The sequence below is a fragment of the Thermomyces lanuginosus genome (assembly GCF_041956635.1).
Source record: "Thermomyces lanuginosus strain ATCC 200065 unplaced genomic scaffold VTN49scaffold_31, whole genome shotgun sequence".
NCBI classification, from domain to species: domain Eukaryota; kingdom Fungi; phylum Ascomycota; class Eurotiomycetes; order Eurotiales; family Trichocomaceae; genus Thermomyces; species Thermomyces lanuginosus.
The window spans coordinates 376,518-400,677 of NW_027192365.1; the positions used below are offsets into that span (position 1 = coordinate 376,518).

General features: G+C 50.4%; 12 protein-coding genes across 12 annotated transcripts; 7 read left to right on the forward strand and 5 right to left on the reverse strand.

Annotated features, from left to right (window-relative positions):
• Nucleotides 1-398: 398 nt before the first annotated feature.
• Nucleotides 399-1,063, forward strand: VTN49DRAFT_4155 (uncharacterized protein; the record flags this gene model as incomplete). The annotated part of the gene is made up of 2 exons (XM_069412070.1): nucleotides 399-500; nucleotides 653-1,063. The coding sequence occupies 2 exons, from the start codon at nucleotides 399-401 to the stop codon at nucleotides 1,061-1,063; spliced, it is 513 nt and encodes a 170-aa protein (XP_069267350.1).
• Nucleotides 1,064-1,352: 289 nt separating this feature from the next.
• On the reverse strand, nucleotides 1,353-3,145 carry VTN49DRAFT_4156 (uncharacterized protein; the record flags this gene model as incomplete). Its single annotated transcript, XM_069412071.1, has 8 exons — nucleotides 1,353-1,447; nucleotides 1,499-1,756; nucleotides 1,810-2,361; nucleotides 2,416-2,761; nucleotides 2,815-2,842; nucleotides 2,907-2,966; nucleotides 3,019-3,043; nucleotides 3,100-3,145. The coding sequence occupies 8 exons, from the start codon at nucleotides 3,143-3,145 to the stop codon at nucleotides 1,353-1,355; spliced, it is 1,410 nt and encodes a 469-aa protein (XP_069267351.1).
• A 479-nt stretch (nucleotides 3,146-3,624) lies between these two features.
• VTN49DRAFT_4157 (mitochondrial 54S ribosomal protein uL29m) lies at nucleotides 3,625-4,525 on the reverse strand (the record flags this gene model as incomplete). The annotated part of the gene is made up of 3 exons (XM_069412072.1): nucleotides 3,625-3,780; nucleotides 3,938-4,104; nucleotides 4,165-4,525. The coding sequence occupies 3 exons, from the start codon at nucleotides 4,523-4,525 to the stop codon at nucleotides 3,625-3,627; spliced, it is 684 nt and encodes a 227-aa protein (XP_069267352.1).
• Nucleotides 4,526-5,088: 563 nt separating this feature from the next.
• On the forward strand, nucleotides 5,089-7,301 carry VTN49DRAFT_4158 (uncharacterized protein; the record flags this gene model as incomplete). Its single annotated transcript, XM_069412073.1, has 8 exons — nucleotides 5,089-5,101; nucleotides 5,383-5,490; nucleotides 5,552-5,693; nucleotides 5,769-6,277; nucleotides 6,339-6,403; nucleotides 6,456-6,745; nucleotides 6,797-7,151; nucleotides 7,209-7,301. 8 exons carry the CDS (start codon nucleotides 5,089-5,091, stop codon nucleotides 7,299-7,301), a joined length of 1,575 nt encoding a protein of 524 aa, XP_069267353.1.
• A 766-nt stretch (nucleotides 7,302-8,067) lies between these two features.
• VTN49DRAFT_4159 (uncharacterized protein) lies at nucleotides 8,068-11,932 on the forward strand (the record flags this gene model as incomplete). Its single annotated transcript, XM_069412074.1, has 6 exons — nucleotides 8,068-8,094; nucleotides 8,148-8,188; nucleotides 8,298-10,455; nucleotides 10,510-10,884; nucleotides 10,942-11,615; nucleotides 11,668-11,932. 6 exons carry the CDS (start codon nucleotides 8,068-8,070, stop codon nucleotides 11,930-11,932), a joined length of 3,540 nt encoding a protein of 1,179 aa, XP_069267354.1.
• Nucleotides 11,933-12,456: 524 nt separating this feature from the next.
• Nucleotides 12,457-12,775, forward strand: VTN49DRAFT_4160 (uncharacterized protein; the record flags this gene model as incomplete). The annotated part of the gene is made up of 2 exons (XM_069412076.1): nucleotides 12,457-12,625; nucleotides 12,687-12,775. The coding sequence occupies 2 exons, from the start codon at nucleotides 12,457-12,459 to the stop codon at nucleotides 12,773-12,775; spliced, it is 258 nt and encodes an 85-aa protein (XP_069267355.1).
• A 29-nt stretch (nucleotides 12,776-12,804) lies between these two features.
• Nucleotides 12,805-13,467, forward strand: VTN49DRAFT_4161 (uncharacterized protein; the record flags this gene model as incomplete). The annotated part of the gene is made up of 2 exons (XM_069412077.1): nucleotides 12,805-13,080; nucleotides 13,147-13,467. The coding sequence occupies 2 exons, from the start codon at nucleotides 12,805-12,807 to the stop codon at nucleotides 13,465-13,467; spliced, it is 597 nt and encodes a 198-aa protein (XP_069267356.1).
• A 331-nt stretch (nucleotides 13,468-13,798) lies between these two features.
• On the reverse strand, nucleotides 13,799-14,705 carry VTN49DRAFT_4162 (uncharacterized protein; the record flags this gene model as incomplete). Its single annotated transcript, XM_069412078.1, has 2 exons — nucleotides 13,799-14,530; nucleotides 14,592-14,705. 2 exons carry the CDS (start codon nucleotides 14,703-14,705, stop codon nucleotides 13,799-13,801), a joined length of 846 nt encoding a protein of 281 aa, XP_069267357.1.
• A 511-nt stretch (nucleotides 14,706-15,216) lies between these two features.
• Nucleotides 15,217-17,228, forward strand: VTN49DRAFT_4163 (uncharacterized protein; the record flags this gene model as incomplete). The annotated part of the gene is made up of 3 exons (XM_069412079.1): nucleotides 15,217-16,009; nucleotides 16,057-16,194; nucleotides 16,246-17,228. 3 exons carry the CDS (start codon nucleotides 15,217-15,219, stop codon nucleotides 17,226-17,228), a joined length of 1,914 nt encoding a protein of 637 aa, XP_069267358.1.
• A 152-nt stretch (nucleotides 17,229-17,380) lies between these two features.
• VTN49DRAFT_4164 (uncharacterized protein) lies at nucleotides 17,381-20,663 on the reverse strand (the record flags this gene model as incomplete). Its single annotated transcript, XM_069412080.1, has 8 exons — nucleotides 17,381-18,683; nucleotides 18,740-19,306; nucleotides 19,357-19,381; nucleotides 19,432-19,605; nucleotides 19,659-19,841; nucleotides 19,904-19,985; nucleotides 20,038-20,160; nucleotides 20,220-20,663. 8 exons carry the CDS (start codon nucleotides 20,661-20,663, stop codon nucleotides 17,381-17,383), a joined length of 2,901 nt encoding a protein of 966 aa, XP_069267359.1.
• A 434-nt stretch (nucleotides 20,664-21,097) lies between these two features.
• VTN49DRAFT_4165 (uncharacterized protein) lies at nucleotides 21,098-23,079 on the forward strand (the record flags this gene model as incomplete). The annotated part of the gene is made up of 4 exons (XM_069412081.1): nucleotides 21,098-21,610; nucleotides 21,661-21,773; nucleotides 21,819-22,215; nucleotides 22,267-23,079. The coding sequence occupies 4 exons, from the start codon at nucleotides 21,098-21,100 to the stop codon at nucleotides 23,077-23,079; spliced, it is 1,836 nt and encodes a 611-aa protein (XP_069267360.1).
• Nucleotides 23,080-23,235: 156 nt separating this feature from the next.
• On the reverse strand, nucleotides 23,236-23,723 carry VTN49DRAFT_4166 (uncharacterized protein; the record flags this gene model as incomplete). The annotated part of the gene is made up of 3 exons (XM_069412082.1): nucleotides 23,236-23,352; nucleotides 23,415-23,498; nucleotides 23,556-23,723. 3 exons carry the CDS (start codon nucleotides 23,721-23,723, stop codon nucleotides 23,236-23,238), a joined length of 369 nt encoding a protein of 122 aa, XP_069267361.1.
• Nucleotides 23,724-24,160: the final 437 nt, after the last annotated feature.

The window sequence follows — 24,160 nt, forward strand, 5'->3', positions numbered from 1 at the left end:
TGCCGAGGTCCATCAACGATCCCAGATACTTGGGTAAGGTAGAGGTATGAAGCAAAATGTGCTACAAGAAAACGCGCTTTTGTGAAATAAATTAATTAATTGGTCAAACCAAATATTTCTATGCTACATGGCTTGACAGCAGTCTCTTTGCCCTTCAAGCTACCTCTTACTATTTTATTCCACGAGCCTACGATTCTACTGCGATCCGAATTCTCAGATCTGCCAGAAGTCTCGAACTCGTCGTCTTCGGTGGTATCGGGCCGATTCGCATCGTTCTTTAGAGTCGATTGAAAACAACTCGCAGAACACTCGTACATTCTCACATAGAAACTTAAGAATTGATTCCATTTGCTTGACAACCTGGCTTTTTGCGTTTTCAATCCCAAATAGGAAGCGTCATGGGCTCCGACGTCGTGCCACGGCCTTCAAGACAGCTCGACGAGTTCGAGGAACGCGTCTACAGGTACTTTGAATATATTTCGTCACGAGACAATGCGCAAGTATGCTTTCAACCTTTCCCCTTTTACCACATGTACAACAAGCATTGAGCATTCCTCTTAAATCCTTCTATACCCAGCAATCCCTGGCAAGTCTCGATACATAGATACATCTCCACGGCAAACAACCAAGGCTAACCAACCTCAAAATAAAGACATGGGGCCTGAATCCCTCTTCCATCCACTTTGAATCCGCTAGCCGCGGGCCCCCAGCCCAGGTCACCTATCGGCTGACCGTGGAGCCCAGCATGACCAACCTGCTGGGCAACCTTCATGGCGGTTGCGCCGCAACGCTCATTGATAACCTCTCAACCACCATCCTCTGGGGTGTCTCTTCACCAGGCCTCTTTGAGAGTGGTGGCGTGAGTCGCAATCTGAATCTGACGTACCTTCGGCCGGTTCCCGTTGGGGCCGATATCAGGATCATCTGCGAGGTCGTGCAGTTGGGGAAGCGTTTGGCTCTGTTGAGGTCGGAGATACGTCTGAATGACAGTCAGGGCACGGTTTGCGTTATTTCTGATCATCAGAAATTCAACACGGATGCGCGATCCGCGGGGAAGTTTTGATGGTTTCTGCAGTGTTTTATTTCATGTGTTTGTCTGTCTCAGAAGCGTATGTTCCAAGGATCAGGATATTTGCTTATGTATATAGATTGAATTACTGCTAGCACCTCACGCCGATTGTTGATCTAATCACAAAAGGCATAAATGTAGAAAGTGTCAAGCAAACTCAAGGCAACTGGATCTGCAATCAAGCAATCCTTGGCCCCAAAATCATGGATTAGCCACACAGGACGTACTGGCAATTTGGCCCGTCCTGGGACAAGAGCAGCTTGTGCAACTATAAAGTAACTGTTTATTCCTCGCCACCCACGAGACTCTGGCCGTCGCGCAGTCCTTCAACCTTCAACTCTTGCCCCTCGGCGCGCAGGTAGATATCACGGACATCATCTGGCACCACGTTAGTCGGGTCATGCGTCGTTCATTTCAGTCAAAGCTTACCGGTCGTTGTCTCAAAGTGAGTGGTGGCATCGTAGCTCTTCGAGATGTAGACATTGTCCTCCTTGCCGTCTTGCAAAGGCTCATACAGCGGGATCGGCGGGCCCATGAACTTCTCCTTGATCTCACCCAGTCTCTCAAAACCGGGCTGGAGTTCCAAGTGATGGTTATTATCGGTCTCGGCGATAGTGGACACAATAGCAACGTAGTATCCCTTTGGAGCGACGTTGTGGGCATAAGAGACCATGGCAATGTAGATATCTAACGCGTTTATCAGCAACCGCGACAAACGATACCCCAAAAGATGTACTTACCGTGCTTTCGTCCCACCTGAGACTGCGGAATAATAATCTGCACTGAGTCACTGCCGTCCGTCTTGTCAATTGGGTGATCCAGGATGCAGATCGCGCGAAGAACGTATCCGGTGATCTTCACTTTGTCCGGGAAGTAAGATGGGTCGGCGATGATCTTCTTAGTCTTGGTGGTGAACTTCATGCCCTCCCCAGTGTCATCACGTTCCTTCATGGTGGCCCGAATGCCGGACACTTTTCCATTCTCATAGAGGACTTCATCAACGTTGGTATTCAGCATGTAGGTACCACCGTAGATTGCAGACAGACGCGCGAATGCCTGGGGAAGCTCGCCGAGACCGTACAACGGATAGATGTACGGCGACTTGCCATAACGTGCCATCGAGTTGACGTACAAGCGGATTCGGCGGATCGCATCCGTGGCCATTCCGGGCTTGTTCAGGTAATCGTCGGACTGGTACAGGGCCATCGAGTGTCCGACGAAGTCACGCGTGCTCTCCTCCAGGCCGAATTTGTCGTACACATCCTTCATGGTAGCCGTAGCCAGGTTAAGTCCTGTCTTTATGTCAGCCCCTGACGCGACGGAAAGGGCCAATTCATTGTTTTTACCTTGATGGGTAGCCGGGTCATCTTCCTTGAACTCGCCAACCCACTCCAAGAACTTCTTCGCCCGCCGCTTCTCAAACATGCCCATGAGGGAAGAGCGGAGGGCTTCACCCGCATCGGAGGGGACCTTGGCAACGTTTGCGGACTTGCCACTGCCCTGCTGCACGTAGCTCCCAGCGATTTGCTTGAACTCAAGGTACCTCGTCACGCCGGTGGACACCAGGATGTTTGTCAATTCGCCATTCGCCATCAGGAATTTCGGAATCAGGTCCACGTTCCAGTCATTGAGTCGACCATACTGCTTCCAGGGCTCCTCCCCTGGACGGAGGTGTCTGTACTTCTTGAACAGCTATCCCAGCGGGTGAGCGATGGTCTGTCAGCAAGATTCGAGGTCACACGTACAGCTTCGATGTTGACTGAGGCAGCTTCGCTACATTGGTTGACTCCAAGTTAGACTGGCCCGCGAAACTCCTAGCATGGGGATGAATGCCTACCCGCCATAGTGATCGTTGCGATCGATATGCAAGACTTTGTAACCCTTGGCACTCAGGACACTTGATCAATGTTTAGCACAACTCCTCACAACCCGAATGCTTCACTACGTACCCCGACAGGACACATTCTGTCAGGCCTGGAGTCGTTGTTAGTAAGGATGATGTCGTTGCGGGGTAGTTTGGATTGGCGTACCAGTGCCCATAACAACAACGTCGTACTCGGGCGCGATATCCTCCATGGTGACGTACTGATCAAGCTAACAATAGACGAGAAGACGATAAGGGACGAGCACAGTCGAGGTGGAAAATGAATTCAGACGAAAGATTGGAGCGGTGAGATGTCAATCCCAAATAGCCCACTGCTCTAAACCTAAGATTAGGCTTTTGGCTCCCCGCGATGGATCCTCAACCGCGACTATTGATTTAGTGCTCGCTAGTCCCCTCCCAGCCTCGACCAGAAAATGTGATCCCTGATTCCAGTTCCACTGAGCAGCTTTCAGGAGAAGGAGGTTACTATTCTTGTAAACAGAGCCAGAATTGAGGCCAGGAAAATGGAATTCAACTGCAGGAACCGTAATGTACAATGATGGAGGAAATGCAGCTAACTACAACCATCGCCTTCCATAGGTTTAGACCCAGAATCATTTCATCGACTTGATGCATGCACCAGTCGGGCTGCTCGGATTGAGCATGCAGGATCCCAGGTACACCGAGCCACCTATTGCTTTTTTTGTGACGAGTCGGCCGGCTCGAAGTCATCCAAATCTTCCTCCACAGGAGGTCGATAGCCACTCTTCCAGAGAGCTTGCGCGTCTTCCCAGGCATACCAACGTTCACGGAGGACGTGCTTGATATTTTGCTGGGTTTTACGGATCTGTAATTCCCTTTGTTAGCTGGTGATCGATTTACCGAGAGCTAAGAAGCCCATTGCCAGTAGCCGACGTTCTCGTAGAACAATCTACTGTGACCAACGGACATCACATTGACGTATCTTTAAATGGCATCTGGGCTGTCAGGGAGGAAATACTCACCGTTCGATCCCGCTCCAACGCTTCGTAGTCTCCGTATCCAGCCTTGAGTCGCTTTCTTTCCAGATTGGATGTCGCAATCCTATTGCGCTCCTTCACACACACCCACCACAGACAATGGAGATCCTCCCACGACTTCTCTCGAAGTTCCTGGACCTCCCACGCCCGCCCTGTTAAGCCCATAGTCAGCCCAGCTTTTCCATGCGTCCAGATTCCGCAGAGTCACAAACCGTGGGCAACGTCATATTCGGGCGTGCTCAGCGCTTCTCTCGTTCGGGGAAAAAATTCCCATAGACCATGATTTGGCGTCGGGTCACGAGGCGGTCTCTCCCCGGGGTCGACAGGCTTCGGTAATGGGTATTTCGAAACACCAAGCGGATGCTTCGGGCCGGTACGGTGAATGGCTGAAACACCTCGATTTTTGCTTAGATCGCGACCACGGCGTGCGGCATTAACGGCAGTCGACGAGAAGTTGGAAGACGGAATGGTCTGGGAGAAGTGAAGAGATGGCGCGAGATATGGAGGAGGCAATTCTGCCAGTAAAAGTGTTCGCGACTGGCGGACCAGCCGTGCAGCTGATTGCCGGTGCATTGAGACGATTGGACCCAGATAAAGGTCTTTTGGAGTCCTCAAAGTCGTCCTTCTCGAAGACCTTTGGCAAGGACGAAAAGTCTCCATGAGTTTAACTAGCGCCCAAATCACGTGCACGCGCTTAAGTCACGTGATTAACTTGACATAACTGTCACGAGTACTATGTTCGATGCATGTGACGGCAATCAAAATGGAGCGCTAATCAAGTAGAAAAAAACTTCAAATTAGTGCTTTTCAGCATATCGAGGGTATTTTATCAACCCTCCCAATGGAAATTCTTTGTTCATGGTTGAAGAGTACCCGATTGGCGCAGTGGACCTGTCATCGCGGTTACGGCGGCTAATGGTAAGCGCGCGGTTGATTTTCTGATCTAGCTATCTTCGGTAATGGTCACTCTCCACCCTCGAAGCAGGCTCAACTCTTGAAGACCTGCTCTGCCCGCATTATTCCCGATTATTGCCTTTCGTCTCGCCAACTGATACCCCTCTTTCCGCCGTCTGATTCGCGATCGTCTTCGGTTTCTCGTCCTAGCTTCCACGCGACGTTGGAGCGAGCTTGCCACCATGCATCGGCCAGGTTCGTCCTAATTGCTTCCCCCACAACTCCGACACTCTCGCGCATTGCCCTTGTCCTCAGGAGAGATTTCCTCTAGGAAATTCCATGGCTTGCTGCGTTTTCTGCTTGTCGACCCGGGGGCGGGTAACGCCCTTCCCGTCCCGTGTCCTGCCAGCCGCACAAGATCGGCCCCCTCAGTTCCCGCCCTAGTACTACCTTCTTTGTGCGCCATAGCTCTCTCGCACGGTTTATGCCCAGTCTTCTTCGCGGGCTTCTCGCTGATACATTTTTTTTTCGTTCAGGTCCAGGCCCACAGCCTTTGAGAGGCATGTCCGGATTTCCCGGTCAGCAACCAGCGCAAGCTCGGAATGCGACTCTAGCTTCATCACGGGTTCCCAATGGGAAAATTGGTGCGACTTTTCGACCTGGAAGATCACGATGCATAAAGCTGACGCTGTCCGACGGACATAGGCCAGGGTGCGAACTGGAACTTCAACCTTCCTATGGGCGGTGCTCCAGGACTTCACGGCCATCAGCAGCGAAACCTGGGGCAAATGGGCTCCTTCGCCCAGAGTGTAGGAGGATCGCAGCCAGCAACTCCCTTGGATCTCTCGTATGTTCTACTCGTTGCTACTCGGCGCCAACACAACGCATCGAAATTTTGAGCCATGTACTGATATTCCAGAAGTGAATTTCCCTCCCTATCCGGTTCAGCACAGCAAAGCCAAACGCATAGTTCTGCCCAAGCGGTCTGGGCAAATGCCGGACAGCGGGCGACGCAGACACCTGTGCAAAGACAACAGCCGCCGACAAGTCAGCCTCCGTCGAGAGCATCTCAAGCCCAGTCGCACTATACCCAGCAATCGCAGCCAGCACATGATGACATGTATTCTACCGGGGCGCAATATGCGAACCGTCTTGATGATTTTCGAAATACGGGACAAGGAGTCACCAGCCAATTAGGCGCTGGAGGTCAGCCCCAAACCGGAAACGTCGACGATTTTCCGCCTTTGACTCGCAATACCCACGCCGACTTGGGGCAAAATAGCAGATCATCGCTATTACAGAGCGGAGTGGGAAACTATGGACTTGGACAGACGTTTGCAGGACAAGCGCAAGCTCGCAATGCTTTGGCGGCATCGATCAACGGACAGGAAGTGAACCGAATCATGTCACCAGGTATTACAACGTCAGCTGGTATGCTCTATGATGGCCGATGTTCAGTAATCAAGGTTCTCGAGGCTTACACTGTGCCCAGGAATGACATCTTCAAGACCATCGGTCAGTCAAGGACCAAACGGGATCGCTACTCAAGACAAAGAGGTACTGCCTACACACTTATCTGCGAAATTTATGTGTACTAATCTTTGCACAGGATGCCATCGGTTCCGGTCAAAGGCATGCACGTTCAGAAGGATTTTCTGAACAAGATTCAGGCCAAGCCCAACAGCGGACAGCTCAAACTTCTGGCGCTGCAGGGGAGACGGCAGAGTCTTCGGGAGCAGCTCAGAGCGGAGAACAGCGTGCCCTTTCCCAAATGAGCGAGCTGGATAGATTCGGGCTGGCAGGATTGCTCAGTATGATTCATAATGAAAGTCCTGATGTCGCTAGTCTCACAGTTGGCCAAGACTTAATGACTCTTGGTCTTGATCTCAATCAGCCCGAGTATGTTCAGTTCAGCCCTCCTCATGGTTCCCTGACTAACGATGTAAATAGACCTCTTCACCCCTCCTTTTCCTCGCCATTCGTCTCTTCCATGGCCGCTGTTCCTCTGGAACAGGATTACTCCCTTCCGGCATGTTATAAGGTCAACAATGTGCAACCGCTACAATCTCGCATCCCGAGTTTCAGCGATGAGACTCTCTTCTACATTTTCTATACCATGCCGCGGGACGTCATGCAAGAACTTGCAGCTGAGGAGCTGATGAGCCGGAAGTGGCGATATCACAAGATCGAGCGATGCTGGCTGACGAGGGACGAGACATACCCCGGTCCGGTTGATGTGGAGAGAGGTGTGAGTGAGCGAGGCATCTACCTTTTGTGGGATCCTACGAGTTGGAAGAAGATCCGAGTACGTGATTCTCGCCCTGCTGATTTACAGATTGCGGAGACTAACTGGTACCTTCAGAGAGAGTTTGTTCTCCGATATGAGGACCTCGACAATCGGCTGGACCCTAGCCGGGGCCTGACGCGGACATTCTTCCCTCAGCATGCTTCATGAGGATACGATCTATGACCTTGACGATGGACATTGAGAATGGCCTCTGGCCTAGCAAAGCTAGCAATGTTTGCCACTAGTAATCGACATGCGGATTGCTTGTCCAACGGGACGTCCTTTGCAGAACACTCAAGTGGCTTCGAGCATCTCCAGTGGTCTCGATCGCTTCGCGTGTTTCGCTTGATGTCTGCCTATGTAGATATATTCGGTGTAGATGTCTCATAGCCCAACGTGGTTCTTGCCTTGGGACATCGAATCTTTTCCGTATCAATGTTCGAGATACAGTTTGTACAAGTACTCGTATGCTGATTTCAGTGATTTGGGTGATGATGGTCCTCGCCCTGCCACTTCTGATGAATATACGGGAAATGATGGATTTGCCTTGAAGGTTTGGGTTTTGGAATGGCTATGATATCAGGATGACTTAGTTCTCATGAACCATCATGAGGAGACCCCAGCACGAGAACCCCTTGATCCCGATTTGATCGCGTTGATCAAGAGCCTCAACCCGATCTAGCTCCTGGAAAATGGGAACGAATGCCAAGAATTTATGATTACGTAATCAAACAGAGACCAAACCAAATTAAGCAATCCATAAACAGCCTTTGTCATCAGGTCTCCAAAACAGCCCGCATCAAATCGCATCTTCGCGACCAATACCGTCCACGGCCTCCACACAGCAGCGTCAACGCACATTCTCTTTCATGCTTCTCTCGTCTTCATGTTATCGGATGCGCTGCGGTTGTGATATTCATTTCGAGACGCGACGATGAGGATTGTGGAGATAGTTATTGACGTACGCGCACAGAATTGCGATCTGCGCCGGCAAGAATGCTGACTTGATCACAGGGCTTCAAGTCGTATGCCGTGCGAACAGTGATATCAGGATGGTATGTTTTTCATGTGCCTAAATCTCGTCCGTTGAGAGTGCCTATGATGGCCCGTGTTTTCTCCGTCACGCCGCCAAGTTGAGCCAAATGCGCTGATCGCGACATCCAGGGACGAATCATTCAACTCGATTACCGGCCTCAATGGCAGCGGGAAGTCGAACATCCTCGATGCGATCTGCTTCGTTCTCGGCATTACGAATATGAGCACCGTCCGCGCGCAGAATCTGCAGGATCTGATCTACAAGCGCGGTCAAGCCGGTGTTACCAAAGCTAGTGTCACAATCGTCTTTGATAATCGAGATAAATCCAAGTCGCCCATCGGGTTTGAGGAATATGCGAGCATCTCCGTTACGCGACAGATCGTTCTCGGAGGAACAAGCAAATACTTGATCAATGGGCATCGAGCGCAGCAGCAGACGGTTCAGAACCTCTTCCAGAGTGTCCAGCTCAACATCAACAATCCAAACTTCTTGATTATGCAAGGGCGTATTACAAAGGTCCTGAACATGAAACCGCAGGAAATTCTTGCGATGATAGAAGAAGCAGCCGGGACTCGAATGTTTGAGGATCGCAAGGAAAAAGCGACAAAAACGATGGCAAAGAAGGAAATGAAAGTCCGTGAGATAGAGGGTTTGCTGAAGGAAGAGATTGAACCGAAGCTGGAGAAGCTGCGGGGCGAGAAACGAGCGTTCTTGGATTTCCAACAGACACAGAATGATGTCGAACGTCTCACTCGGTTGGTCGTCGCGCATGACTACGTCAAAAACAAAGAGCGTCTCAAGACCGCTGGAAAGGAATATGAGCAGAAGAAAGCCAGGATTCAAGAGTTAGAAGATAGTGCAGCCCGGTTGAAGGGAGAGATTGGGCATCTTGAAGAAGACGTAAAGCGCGTCAAGGCTATGCGAGATAAGGAACTGCGCAAAGGCGGCAAGTTCCAGGCTTTGGAAGACGAGGTAAAGGCAAAATCGCACGAACTAGTCCGGCTGGCCACGGTCCTCGACTTGAAAAATTCCAGCCTAGCTCAAGAGAAAGAAAAGAAGAAGTCGATCCAAAAGACCGTGTCTGAGCTGGAGCAACAAGTCAAGGAAAAGAGAAAAGTGTACGAAGACCTCCAAAAGAGGTACGATGCTGCGAAAGCGGAGTTGGATTCTCAAACTGCGGAAGTCGAAGAGAAGGAAGAGTTGCTACAGACGCTCCAAACCGGTGTCGCATCCAAGGAAGGCCAGGAAAATGGTTATCAGGGGCAACTCCAAGACGCCCGTAACCGCGCTAGCGCTGCCACCACTGAACAGGAGCAAGCAAAATTAAAGATTGCCCACCTGGAAAAACGGATTAAGGAAGAGGAGCCGCGGGCGAAGAAGGCCAAGGAGCAGAATTCTGGTCTTCTGAAGGACCTAGAAGGCCTCAAAGCTCGTGCGAAGAAACTAGAGGCGGAGCTGGCAAAGCAGGGCTACGAGCCTGGAAAAGAAGAACAAATGTATCAAGAACAAGCGAATTTGCAACGCGACATCCGCGAGCTTCGTGAGAAAGCCGATTCGCTGAATCGCAGGGTGGCCAATCTCGACTTCACTTACGCAGATCCATATCCCGGCTTCGATCGCTCCAAAGTCAAAGGCTTAGTCGCTCAGCTCTTTACCCTCGATGAAGACAAGACAAAAGCGGGAACGGCGCTTGAGATCTGCGCTGGAGGTCGTCTTTACAATGTTGTCGTTGATACTGCTGAGACGGGCACTCAACTCCTGCAAAAAGGGAAGCTCCGAAAGCGTGTCACGATTATTCCGCTGAACAAGATCAATGCATTCAGGGCCTCTGCCGAGAAGATTGCCACGGCGCAAAGAATCGCTCCAGGGAAAGTTGACTTGGCCCTGTCGCTCATCGGATATGACGATGAAGTGTCTGCGGCGATGGAGTATGTCTTTGGCAATACGCTTATCACCGAAGATGCGCAGACCGCGAAAAGGGTTACATTCGACCCTGCCGTGCGAATGAAGAGCGTCACCTTGGACGGAGATGTTTACGATCCGTCGGGAACACTGTCTGGTGGAAGTGCTCCGAATTCTAGCGGCGTGCTTGTCATCTTGCAGAAACTGAATGAAATTACTCGGGAGGTGAAGCGCAAAGAGCGCGCACTTGCTAATCTGCAGGAGACAATGGCCAGAGAAAAGAAGAAGCTTGATAACATGCGTGCTCTCAAGCAAGAGCTGGATCTGAAGAACCATGAGATCCGACTCACCGAAGAGCAGATCAACAACAACTCGTCGTCTTCGGTGAGTATATTGCTGATTTTTTTCTTATTTTGAGCAGATAACTGACATCAGCAGATCATTCATGCTGTGGAAGAAATGAAGGAGAATGTCGAAAATCTCAAGCGAGACATTGCTGAGGCGAAGAAGCGCTACGAGGAAGCTGTCCGAGATATCAAACGAATCGAGAAGGACATGAAAGAGTTTGACAACAACAAGGACAGCAAGTTGGCAGAATTACAGTCGACACTTGACACACTAAAGAAGAGGCTAAACAAGAACTCGATTTCCGTGAAGACGTTGCAGAAAGAGCTGCAGTCGTCACGAGTCGAATCGGAGCAAGCCGCAAGTGATCTTTCTGCTGCGGAGGAGCAGCTAGCTGAGGCAGATTCGGCCATGAAAGCCCAACAGGAAGAGATTGAGGCTCTCAAGAAGGAGCAAGCAGAGATCAAAGTGAGCTTCTTCTGCTTCGCGTCACTACAATGATGCAGGTGACTAACACATGCTCAGGATGCTCACGATCTTGCCCAAGCGCAATTGGAAGAGGAACGTGCGAAGCTGACAAGCTTTGATGATGAACTGCGAGATCTCGAGGAGGCAATCCGCTCCAAGAATTCGCGCATCACAGAGGAAGGTCTCGAAATGCAGAAGCTCGGTCATCAATTGGAGAAGCTGCACAAAGACCAGCAGGCTGCTGCTCAGACGGTTGCCAACATGGAGAGCGAGCATGAATGGATCCAGGAAGAAAAGGACAACTTTGGGCGACCGAATACACCATACGACTTCCATGGCCAAAACATTGCCGAGTGCCGATCTACTTTGCGAAATCTGACGGAGCGGTTCCAAGGGATGAAAAAGAAGATCAACCCCAAGGTCATGAACATGATCGACAGCGTCGAGAAGAAAGAAGCGACTCTGAAGCAAATGATGAGAACTGTCATCAAGGACAAGAAGAAGATCGAGGAGACTATTGTTAACTTGAACGAGTATAAACGGGAGGCGTTGGTCAAGACATGGACCAAAGTCAACAACGACTTTGGCCAGATCTTTGCCGATCTCCTCCCCGGCAGTTTCGCCAAGCTCGAACCTCCGGAGGGCAAGGACATTACGGAGGGTCTCGAAGTCAAGGTATCGCTGGGCAAAGTGTGGAAGCAGAGCCTTGCCGAGCTCAGTGGTGGTCAACGGTATGTTTCAGTCCAGAACGTCTTATGATTGACAGAGTCTAATCGATCTTAGGTCACTCATCGCCATCTCCTTGATTATGGCCCTTTTGCAGTTCAAACCTGCCCCAATGTATATCCTGGACGAAATCGACGCCGCGCTCGACTTGTCTCATACCCAGAACATTGGCCGTTTGATCAAGACGCGGTTCAAGGGGTCACAGTTCATTGTCGTGTCGCTCAAGGATGGCATGTTTCAGAACGCCAACCGGATCTTCCGGACAAGATTCAGTGATGGTACGAGTACGGTGCAGGCGTTGACACCAGCTGATCTGAAATAACCCTCATGTATCGGCGTACGTCGCTGGTGGATTTTCCCATGTCTGGTCGGGTCGGTCAGGGAGTCGGTGCGATTGGGTTTTTTTTACGTTCCTGTACAGGGTGTCTGGATGTTTTAATTATGGGTTTTATGATGAGATATGTTCCAATTGTCCATATTCCGAAATTCAGACTGTCTATGCTTAGACATCTCGCGGCTTCTGAAGATCGCATTGTTAGGTACTCGTTCAGCCTGTGTAGTTCATAGACTCATAGCTCATGCAACTAGATACTGCATATGTTCCCCTTAGGGGTGTGCACCAACGTCGTGCTTCCCGTGCGGCTCTTGCCAAATACAGTACTCCGTACCCCAAATCGGGTGAACTGGGCCTCTATTTAAGACTGAAGGCGAAGTGGCTGTACTGACGATGCTAAACCGGAGTTGGTAGGTAATTGCGCAGTGGATCCATCAATTTCCGTAACTTTTACCGTTTCCGGTCGGATATGCCCCAGGCACATTAGCTCTTCGGCACGAGGAGTTGGGACAATGACCACGTCTTTCGCGTTGACCTGTCCTGTTTTTGACTCATCGCGTCCAAGTAAAGGACACTGCGTGAAGAAATCCGAGAGGTCAGCTGCGCCGCACAGAGCAACGGGATTTTTGCGCAGGACGACATTGATCTTGTCAGGTGAACGTGCCTCGGGCCGACCGACTGGTCAGTGTCATCGACCTGGCGCCACATAACGAAAACGCATTCACGGGGGATATTCTTTTAGATACAAGCTTGGAAAACGCACGCATTTCGTACAGCGAGTCAGTCGGAAATCGTTCTCTCGAGAACATAATTCCCCGACCACCTTTTTAGTATTTCCTTCGAGAATCCCCCCATCGGAAATGTCCGACGACGAACCATCGCTTAACATCCCATCCTTACTCACCCTCGCGGTCGTCTCGTTCTTTGTGATCCGCTGGTTCCTCAACCGCGATAATGGTTCGGCGAGCACCGCAGGTCGGTCTCGCGGCCGACAGATCGATCCGGCGCAGGTCGAGCAAATCTCACAGATGTTCCCGCAACTCGACCGGCGGGATATCATGTGGGATCTCCATAGGAACGGCGGCAGTGTGACGGCCACAACGGAGCGGATTTTGTCCGGGCTAGGGCTGGACAGGGTGCGTATTTCATCATTATCTCCTTCTCTCATTTCGGACTGGCAACTGACGATTGGGATTACATAGGCTCCTCCTTCGTTCCAGCCTCAGATCCCTCAGCCGTCCCCCGCGGAGGCGTCCCGGACCACAACGCAATCGCAATCATCTTCGAAGATCACAACACCAAACCTTATTACAAGGTACAATCTCACTTCGCGCCTGTCCGAAGACTCGACAACGGACGCAGAACAATCGTCTCAGCCTGTCGGTGGCGGTTGGTCGCAGAACAAGAGCGAGCGACAACGCTTGTTGCAGAAGCGAAGGGACGATATGATTTTGGCGGCTCGGCGGAGACTGCAACAAAAAGAGCGGGAAGCGGCGAGCCATACGACCAGTCCTGCGCTATGATCCCAGCTGTATTGTTCGAAGCTACTGCGCCACTCGGTGGAATGCGAGGAAATTGCAGATTGGGCCACGGTTAATCATTGTTGTCCGCTTCTTATGACAACAAAAATGGACATCCTGTACTGTAAGAAGTTAATCCTGACCAGGATCCAGCCTCTCTCCGGAATGAATTCCACTTGAACATAGCATATTCACAGGCTCATTTCATCAGAAGCTCGTTATCGTATCAGCAGAATAGTGGTCACGTCGCAATCTATATATAATATCGACAGCACATCCCCAATCCAGAGTCTTGCACCAGAAGTCGACGCATTATAAGCCGGCTTGGCTACAATCATAAATCCATGGTATCCTCATCATCTTGCGTGTCCTGATAGCCCATACCAACCCCCTCCTCGGCCATCTGTTCGCGACGCGCCTGTTCTCGTGACGCACCAATCTTCCGCAATCCATCCACAACCCCCGCCACGAACCCACGCATCTCCCCAATTTCCATCGCACCCACTCCTGTCAGGGCGACACCGCCACCGGCTGCCGCTGCCGTGTCAAGCACTTCGACACCCTTCCGCATCTTTGCCATCCGGACTTCGCGCAGATCCTTCAGGAGCCGACGCACCTGGTCCGGCTCAGGAAGGTCATCGCTTGCAGCATCCAGCAGCATATGCCCTACTTCTAGCCAGTGATACGGCAGCGCGACCTCCCTGTTCGGCATTGACGCGTCGGAATGTGAGGGCGCCGTGTTCTGCGGAAGGAATGGCGGAGTGGGGTAGTATCTCTGCCCGTCAAGCGTATACATGGGGCCTGCCCTCGACGGTTGCAGTGGTGGTGATGAGGAGGAAGAATATTCTCGCCGACCACTTCCTCGCTGGCCTGGTAATCGCGGTGGCGGCGAGAATGCATCTGCGTATTCGCTCGTTTCAGTTTCGAATTGCAGGATGAGCTGTAGAGATTCAGGTTGGAGCCAATATGGAGGAACGATGTTGACACGCCGTTGGCGTTTGAGTAAGAGGGCTAGCCATAGAGGCAATGAGGCGCGTTGCGGTGGTACGAGCTTGTCTGTTGGACCCTACGAATTGAACTTGTCAGGCTGACCTTGGTCGTCTGATATTCAGAAGATGCTCACTCACTCCCAGTAGCTCTAAACCCTCCAATCGCTGTCTAGGGACCACGGTAACCATTTCCATTTCCGCCAGGAATTCTATCTCTGAGGGCGTCAAGCCCCGAGGCAACGGGAATGCCATGGTGTTTTGGCCGTCGTGAATAAGTTCTCAGTTCTCGTAATTCGAGTCATGAGGCTAACGCGCGACGACACGGTGGGCATAACAGTAGCGGCACACCACGCGCGAGGTAGTTGGCTGAGGTCATCCCTCCCACCTAAACGAGTTCTATGACGGCCATTCTCGAGCCTCTGACGGCAATTCGTCTGAAGCCGTAATCAATCGACCAATCCATCAATCGTTTTGGTGTTTGCGGTTCGAAGCGGGCTGTTTGGCATGTTTGCATTCATTGGACATCGCCCTCTTGCCGCCTTTGGCGTAGCAAATTTCCCGAGCAGGTTAAGGTTAAGCTCACGGGCCAATCAGAAGCAAGATCTGCAGCATGCTTGCATTCGCCTCGCTCCCCGAAGTCGATGACAGTCGACTTGACGCGCGCTCGAAATCTCGTTTGAGCGCCGAATTTGCTGACGAAAATATTTATTCAGAGCCATTGGAATCACCCGGAATTCGATGCTCTGTCTAGCCTTAACTCGAAATGCCCCCTCCGCAAATTGAAACCGGGTCAACGCTCGCCGTGCGTTACCTGGTACCCTTCATTCTGCTCTCGTTCGCTGTCTGGAGAACCCAGGTCAAGACTCATGTTCCTGAGCCTTACCTGGACGAAGAGTTCCATGTCCGCCAGGCGCAGGCGTACTGGAACGGCAATTGGACGCAGTGGGACCCCAAGATCACCACACCTCCCGGATTGTACATCTGGTCCAATTTCATTTTCGCGGTCTTGCGGCGTATTCGTGGCTGGCCAGAGACTGTTGGTGTGAACGAACTTCGCGAATCCAATGTTGGCACAACGGCACTTCTTCTGCCATGGAGGCTGCAGATTCTGCTTGAGTTGCTCCGAGGAGAGCGTAACACTCGCCCGTCCGGTGCGAGAATCAGCCACACCGTGCTGAACATTTGCTTGTTCCCGCTGGTGTTCTTCTTCTCTGCCCTGTATTATACAGATACGCTGGCACTCCTGGTAGTGGTCGAGGCGTACATTTGGGACGTGAAGCGAGCACAGTCAACTAAGACTCCCAAGACGTGGGCTGAAGCTTTTGCCAATCTTGGTTCCCTTCAGAGTGTGCTTTTCCTAGCATTTGGATTGGCTTCTTTGGTCGTCAGACAGACGAATATCTTCTGGGTATCTGTTTTCTTTGGAGGACTGCAGGTTGTTCGAACTCTGCGTCAAAACACCAAAACAATCACTTCTCCTAATGCCACAGAGATCGTGGCCAAGGGGCTCAAGGGCGAGGTGTATGATCCACTTGTTCAGGAAGCATCTTTCACTGGTAAGGACATAACGGCCGATCATCTGGAGCGTAGCTCATAAGTGTAGATTATATCAAAACTGCTGCTTCTCTAGTCAGTGCAGCCGTTAAGCTCCTGCCTCTAGTGGCCATGTCGGTTCTTCCTCACTTGATAATCCTCGCTGCTTTTGGCATTTTCGTTCTATGGAACGGCGGCGTCGTCCTAGGTAAGTAATATCATCTAAGAAATTTGCATAACAGATCTAACCGGTACTTAGGGCACCATGAGTTCCACACTCCCGGCATCCATCTGCCACAAATGCTCTACATTTGGCCATGCTTCATCTTCTTCTCCTGGCCGCTGCTCCTAATCGGCCTAGCTAATGTCACCCTGCCAAGTCGTTGGCTTCCCAAGTTCTTCGACTACCGTCTCAACAACCCTAATCGGCTACCAAAAATCCTCACCGCGCTGGGGATCATCCCGCTGATGCTGGCAGCGATCCACTTCAATACTATCGTGCATCCATTCCTTCTTGCCGATAATCGTCACTATATCTTCTACGTTTTCCGACTCCTCACTCGTTACCACCCAGCGGTCAAGTATGCCGTGGCGCCGATCTATTTCCTGTGTGCGTGGGCTGTCTTTACAGCATTCGGACTCGCTACGCCACAGGAAAAGACTCCAGAGGATTCAATCGCGGATGCCGCTTCCAAATCTACTAGCACCGGCGTTCAGCAGAGCGAGCAAGAGTCCCAGACTGTATCCAAGAGAAGAGACAAAAAGCAGCAGCGCAAGCAGGCTACTTCCAAACAATCCCAGGAACCTGCAGTTAGCGCAACGCAACAATCGAGACAAACCCAAGTCGTCACGCCCGAAGTCCTTGCGAAAATTCAGGAGATCATCGAGCGACGCCGCCAACAGCAAGCCGCGCAGCAAGTGCGCGTCAGCTTCGTCCTGGTTTGGCTGGCCGCAACTACTCTGAGCCTCGTTACCGCGCCTCTCGTCGAGCCGCGCTACTTCCTCATTCCATGGGTCATGTGGCGTCTCCATCTACCCTCTTTCCCCGCGCCAGCCGTCTTTCGACAGGGTAGTGATGGTGTCGAAGTGGGCGTTTTCCAGGCTAGGTTTCTGGCAAACTTGCCACAGGTCCTGGAAACATTGTGGCTTGTTCTGGTGAATGTAATTACGGGATATATGTTTCTGTTCAAGGGATTCGAGTGGCCGCAGGAGCCGGGGAAAGTGCAGCGATTTATGTGGTAGAAACTTTCTCGGTTGATCTTCCATTCTTGTCTGTATTTCAAAGTGAAATTCATAATTGACATGAACAAATCCAAGATATGACTGTACAAATCCGGAAATTGTAGCATCATCCAGCTTTCCAATTAACCCCAATGGCAGCATCAGTAGCTTCATTATAGATTCTCGTTGGACTTGCTGCCTTGCCCAATCGCTTCCAGGTAGTCGACGAGCTTGTCATATCCCAATTCTCTGGCGACCTCAAGTGCAGTCTTCCCCTGATCATCCTTCTGACTAATGTCCGCACCACAGTCAATGAACTGCTGGACATTTATCGGGTACGCCTCGCTCTTCGGGATACACCGAACAAGGGCAGCCAAACTGAAGTCTTTCCGGTTGATGAAATATTCCCTCACCGCCGGCTCTACACCCTGGCAATATGCAGTGCAAATTGGAGGCGAGTAACGTTTCCGGATGTCGCTCGGAACGCGACTTTTATCCAATTTCCAGTCAGCGCCGGCATCTAACAGGATTTTAATCACACCGATCCGGTTCAATTGACAGGCAACGTGCAAGGGAGTCAGTCCATCCTTTGTCACTCGGTTGACATCAACCCCTTGGGCGATGAGAGTCTTGACAATATCTTCTAAACCTGCTCCGGCAGCAATGTAGATGTATTCTTCCGGGTACGGTTGTGTTCTCGGCTCGGTGCTGGCATATCGTGACCAGATGGCCGGTATTTTATCCAGTTCTGTGCACCGTAGGAAGAGGTTAACATCAATGGACTTGATACCCCCAACACAATCGAGGTTCGGGTAATCGTCAATATCCCCTTCCGGCCACCTCCAGGCCATGATTCTGGGAAGTTTGTCCGACTTCTTCCAGAATAGTTCATCGAGTAGAGCCCACAGTTCTTTGGGGATTTCCTTCAGGTGTCGTATATGAGCATCGAAGTGGCGGCCACAATAAAATAGGCAACTCCCGAGAAAGCTCTGAGAAGGATTGTCTGCTAACAGATGTTTGAGACACATTATCGCCATTTGAGCATGAGCCTCTTCAGCAGTTGGTATCAATGCTGCGCATTCTGGGGGTATCCCCAGCGGTGGATCCGTAAAGAAAGTGTGAACAGTAAAGTGATAAGCGGAAATCGGGTCGTAAATCCAGTTCAAGACAAGCAGACCAAATGTGACGGCATAGACATCGGTGGAATTGTAATTTGGCGTCCCATCCTTTTGTGTCTTTTGATCAACAGACACGGCGTCAAGAAATGCGTCCTCATCCAAAGGAGACTTGGCGTACATCGCCCAAATGAAGCACCGTTGGGCTAACTCCCTACTGGTTTGGGGTAGTCTGGATATTTTCTGAAATATCCGGATATAGGTCTCATCCAGACCTATTGGCAGCATCTCCAGTTGACGTCTCACATCTGGGGGCCGAGTCCTAGCAAGGTCTTGCAGTTGATATTCAACCCAGAGGAACCTTTATGCCTTGGGTTAGGAAAAGAGCTGTAAACATCGGCAAAGTACCGCACTTACATTCCATTGGACTTGTTTATCAATGTGTCAATGACTTCCTGCCGCAAATCAGGTTGCAGATGCTTCAAATCCGTTGACACTCTATGTCGGACAACTTTTTCCAAATCTGACATCAAAGCCTTGTAACTGATATTAAGTTCCAGGGCCTTGCCAGAGACACTGTTGGCAATGTCTTCTTCTGGGCGACTTGATATGAAGATCTTCACATTCGGACATTGAGGGCCTGTTGTGCATGAAAAATGCAGGAGGGGTTGTCGATATCTATCGTGGCACTCATCAAGACCATCCAATACCACAAAGACCTTGTTGAAGTGCTTCGCACATTCAACAAGCATTTTCTCTAAGTCACTAAAAAGGGGCTTCCTAGCATTTCCTTTGAATTTGTCATAGAGTTTGGATATTCCTTCTGGGAGTGCATCCATGGCTGAACATAGTTGTTTAACCAGCATGGACAGCACCCGGTTTGGAAGGCTTTCCATGTCCGCATCAACACCTCGGATATATGCGTAAGCAACAGCAGCATGCATGCTTTCTTGTTTCTCCGACAAGTGATCGATCACTAACGACCTGCTCGCCATGTCAATCAAGAAAAACGCAGTGCAGCAGAGCACACTTACGTCAGAACACTTTTACCCATTCCAGCTGTCCCATGCGGTTAGATAGATGCAACTCAACAACCCAGGATCACGTACCGTTCCCATACAACCACAATAAACGAGAGGAGTCGTCTGACAGCCAGTTCACAAATTTTTCGTTTTTTAGAATCCAAATGCCCGTATTTTCGAACCGTTTCTTGCGGATGCTGTCATGTAAAGCCTCAGGATCGGCCTGAGAAATCCATTCAAGAAACTGAGTCCGCCGCACTTCTAAAGCAACTAGGAGTTAGCAGTTGCAGATCATGCAGGTCTCACTGCCTTACCGGCCTCTGCTGCCCTTTGCTTTTCCATATTTTTGTCAATCCCCAGGGTAGTGTTCATGGTAACCGCGGTGCTAATCATTGCCAAGCTTTTCTCATGATGTTCCAGGTTTGACAGAATTTCGCCAAATTGCATTTCAAATGGGGTCCATTGCACCTTTGCAAACATCAGCAGGCTGCTCGGCTCTTCGGTAGCAAGTCAGCTAGGAACTTCTCTTCTAGACGCTCTCTGAGGGTTTGAGGCTCACTTCTCATGTGTTCGAAGTCGAAGAACGCATGCTGGGCTTCTCGACAAAATGAAAGAATGTCACCGTAGATCGCAACAAGAGTCTACAGATTCAGTGTGCTTGCAGACAACAAGATCCTTGAGCGATAAACTTACGCTATGCAGCAGTGGCTCGTGCTTGCTATTCTTAACATACAGGTTCAAAATTTCAAGGCGATCGGCAAGTCGATCAAGCATCTCACTCAGCTTCTCATAATATTCAAAGTACTTAAGTGCGGCCTGGTTTTGTCAGTCAGTGCAATCACGCAAGATCAAACGTCCGGGACGGCCATACGCACATTCAATATGACTCTGATTACACCTATTACAATAGCACTAACATCTGGATACGAATTGACGCTGATGACAGCACCGGCCATTAACGTCTCAATAGCGTGGAGGAATCTGAGGCTTCTATTCGCGATCTTCCGGGAGACGGAGAGTGCTTCGTGTTGTTGATTCAACTCGCCCAAGATCCGGTGGACTTTGTCGGGCGACATGAGACCGATACTGGCCCAAGCGGACTTTTCATTCTCCGTAAGGCAAGCCCAGTGACGTTGCCATGCTTCCTGAAATGCTGCATTTGAAGTGCATGAGACGATGCCCTCAATCTTCGATATGTCGGTAGCTTTGAATGACCCGTCTATGGGGCTCTCGGCCTCAGACTCTACAGCGTCTGATTTGTCTCGAGAATGGGAAACGCGATTCTTTCGTTTGGGCAGGAACTTTTTGAGAAGCCGCATCTTAATTTTGACAGTGATAAAGTCCTGATTGATGCGTGGAGTACCCTACGCTTCGTATGTAAAGTGGCTGGTAGAGCAGCTTTTTATAGTGGCTTCTGAAGTACAGTCCATCTTACTACGGGACATCGATCAGCAGCCAGCGCGGATTAAGGCGGCCGCATCATTGGATGTGTATTTTCTTGCCAGGATTCCTGCAGAGCGAGCAGGGGGATGGATCGTGATATCCAATCAATCGTGTTGGTCAGGGTGTCGTCGCAGCCTGAGGCAGCCAACGGCGCTTCCAGAGCGGCAGTGCGCCTTTTGCAGCCTCTTGCTGCCTCTTGCTGGTAGGTCATCCTAAAGCCAAGCAAGCAGTTGGATTTGGACCCTCGAGGTTCCTAGAGGCAGGGGAAATCAGCATGACCAATTCTTGACTAATCAAGTTTCTCACAATAATGCATCCTTCAAAGAAACAAAAACTTCATCATGAAAAGGTGGCAGAAGATGACAGGACGACCAAAACGCTAAGTCCCAGGCTCGAGTCTTCCACCACCAAATTGAAGTCGCTGAAAAGGTCCATTAGCCCACCTGCACGGAGCGAAAGTCCACAGAAACAGCCTCGAAGTCCGCCGAGCACCATCTATTGTAGCCCGGGGTCAACTAACCAGCACCAGCGAGAAAGCAAACATGACTCGGACACCACACGAAGTCAGCCCAAACTCATTACGTCCCCTATTAAGCTCACGTATATTCGGGATATCCCCATCTCGACTGGAAATAATAATGAGACTGTCAAGCTCCGGGACATCCTGGGTGATCCAATGATCCGAGAATGCTGGCAATTCAATTACCTGTTCGACGTGGATTTCTTGATGGATCAATTCGATGAAGATGTTCGAAACATGGTCCAAGTCAAAATCGTCCATGGGTCATGGCAAAAAGAATCCGCGAATCGCATTCGGATCGACGTATGTCGGCAGAATTGTTTTGATGCTGTGTCAAACTGACATTCCATTAGGAAGCATGCGCTCGGTATTCAAATGTTGAAGCCATCACAGCATACATGCCGGAGCCATTTGGGACTCACCATTCAAAGATGATGGTGCTTCTCCGTCATGACGATCTGGCACAGTATGTTTGTAGCATTCATGTAAAGATACATACTGATAACTGCAGAATCATCATCCACACCGCGAATATGATTCCGATGGATTGGGCAAATATGTGCCAAGCTGTCTGGCAATCACCCCTACTACCGTTGGAATCGGCAACGCCCAGAATGGATGAAACACCAGCGTTTGGGACAGGCGCTAGGTTCAAGAGAGACCTTTTGGCCTACCTTGAGTTTTACGGCCAAAAAAGGACGGGTTCCCTTGTGAAGCAGCTTCGGAAATACGACTTTTCTGCAGTTCGAGCTGCATTGATCGCGAGCGTTCCGTCGAAACAGAAACTATCTGGTCTGGACAGTAACAAGAACACATTATGGGGCTGGCCAGCATTGCATGACACACTGAAGCGGATTCCGATTGATAACTCCGTTGAACGTCAAGGAAAACCACATATTGTAATCCAGGTATGGAAGCCAGTCAGAAACCCTGCAAGACAGAGTACTAAGGAACTGCAGGTTTCGTCAATAGCATCCTTAGGCCAAACAGATACATGGCTAAAGGAGGTCTTGTTCCATTCCCTATGTCCAGAGTCTACATTCTTAGAGAAACAAGAGCAGCCTCAGTTTTCAATTATCTTTCCGACTCCAGACGAGATCCGTCGTTCATTGAATGGTTACAGCTCAGGTGGTTCGATCCATATGAAACTGCAGAGTCCAGCCCAGCAGAAGCAACTTCAATATCTGCGTCCGTACCTTTGTCAATGGGCGGGCGATCAACCGGATGCTTCCCAGGGACTAGGTATCGAAAATAAGACGATGGCTTCCCCGAGAGCTATGCCAAAGCGCGAAGCCGGACGGCGTCGCGCAGCACCTCACATCAAGACCTACATTCGTTTCTCTGATGGCTCCAAAATGGATCAAATTGATTGGGCCCTGGTGACATCCGCAAATATGTCAACCCAGGCCTGGGGTTCTGCTGCAAATGCAAATGGAGAAGTCAGGATTTGTAGCTGGGAAATTGGTGTTCTTGTCTGGCCCAGTCTTGTAGCAGGTACATTCGAAAGTGAGAATGACGGCAATATGGAACTGGCCTCTCGAAAAGTCAAACCGGCTGTGATGCGACCTTGCTTCAAGACAGACCTACCCAGTCAATCCTCTACTGATGCCAATAACGAGCCGGGAATCCAAGAATCATTACCGTCGGCGGTTGTTGGATTACGAATGGCATACGACCTTCCACTGACACGATACAGGGCGCATGATGTACCATGGTGCAATACTGCGAATCACTCCGAGCCCGACTGGCTTGGACGAACTTGGGAGGGATGACAGCAGCTCTGTGCGGTGTGAATGATACGAACAAATTCCTGAGTCACTTAGATACAGAGGGTAGCTCATTAGAACTAGCTAACGTTAGATATTCCATCTATTTAGATGGCACGTGGCACTCGTCTCGATTTATACCGCCGTATATTGTCCCTCCTTTTACAGATTGTACTTCTGTTTAAGACTCTCAACAAACTCGACATATTTCTTCTGCGCTTCGGCGGGAGTAATGCCACTCTCGTGGAGCTTCTTCCAGGCCTGGAACTTGTATTTCCCCTGTAGGCGGACGGCCAGCGTCAGCAACCACTCATGCAAGGATTCAAAGGACATGAGCGTACCTTGAAATTGAAGCCCCAAGTAGTAGGTTCACTCTTGGGGTCGAAGGGGGGGTTCTGGACGCTCTCCTTGAAGAGGGCGTACGTCTGCATCTATGTTAGATATGATGGTCCTCCGATACCCATTCTCTTATTAATTCGCACCTCAAGCAGCTCGTCTTGAGACAGATTAACTGGGGGGCTCCTATCCTTCAACGAGCCCATAAACTCTGCGGCTTCCGCGAACTGGCGGGCAAGCTCTTCATCGCCCGAAGCCTGCGTGGCATGCTTCAGGTTTTCCTTAAACTCGGCTGACTTTTCTTCGGTCGACATGGTTCAGACTTGTTTTGTGGGAGTAGCTGTTGATCAAAATCCATGTCAGCGAATTGTATCCCCTGGACGACAGATTAAGCAGAAGAAGACCGGTAGGAGCCTGGGCAATCTGGGTGGGAAGGGTCAAAGTTGAGACGAAAGCATGCAATGATCAGATGAATGAGAGATTTGGCTAGCAAGAACACTCTATACGCGGCAAAACAACAATTCTATTCACCTGACGGACTTACTTTATGCTGTGATCAGCCAAGTTGAAAAGGTGTTGAACGCAACACTAAGAATCCAGCGATCAACAGTCCTCCTCAGCTTTGGCTGTGAAAACCTTCGTGGCTTATGTAGTTGGGTCCTTCCATGGCGGGGTTCCCATCTGGCAGCTCCATGACTAATCTACGTATACGTAGTATCTTCGGGTCCTAATTAGGGCTCTGAACCAGAAT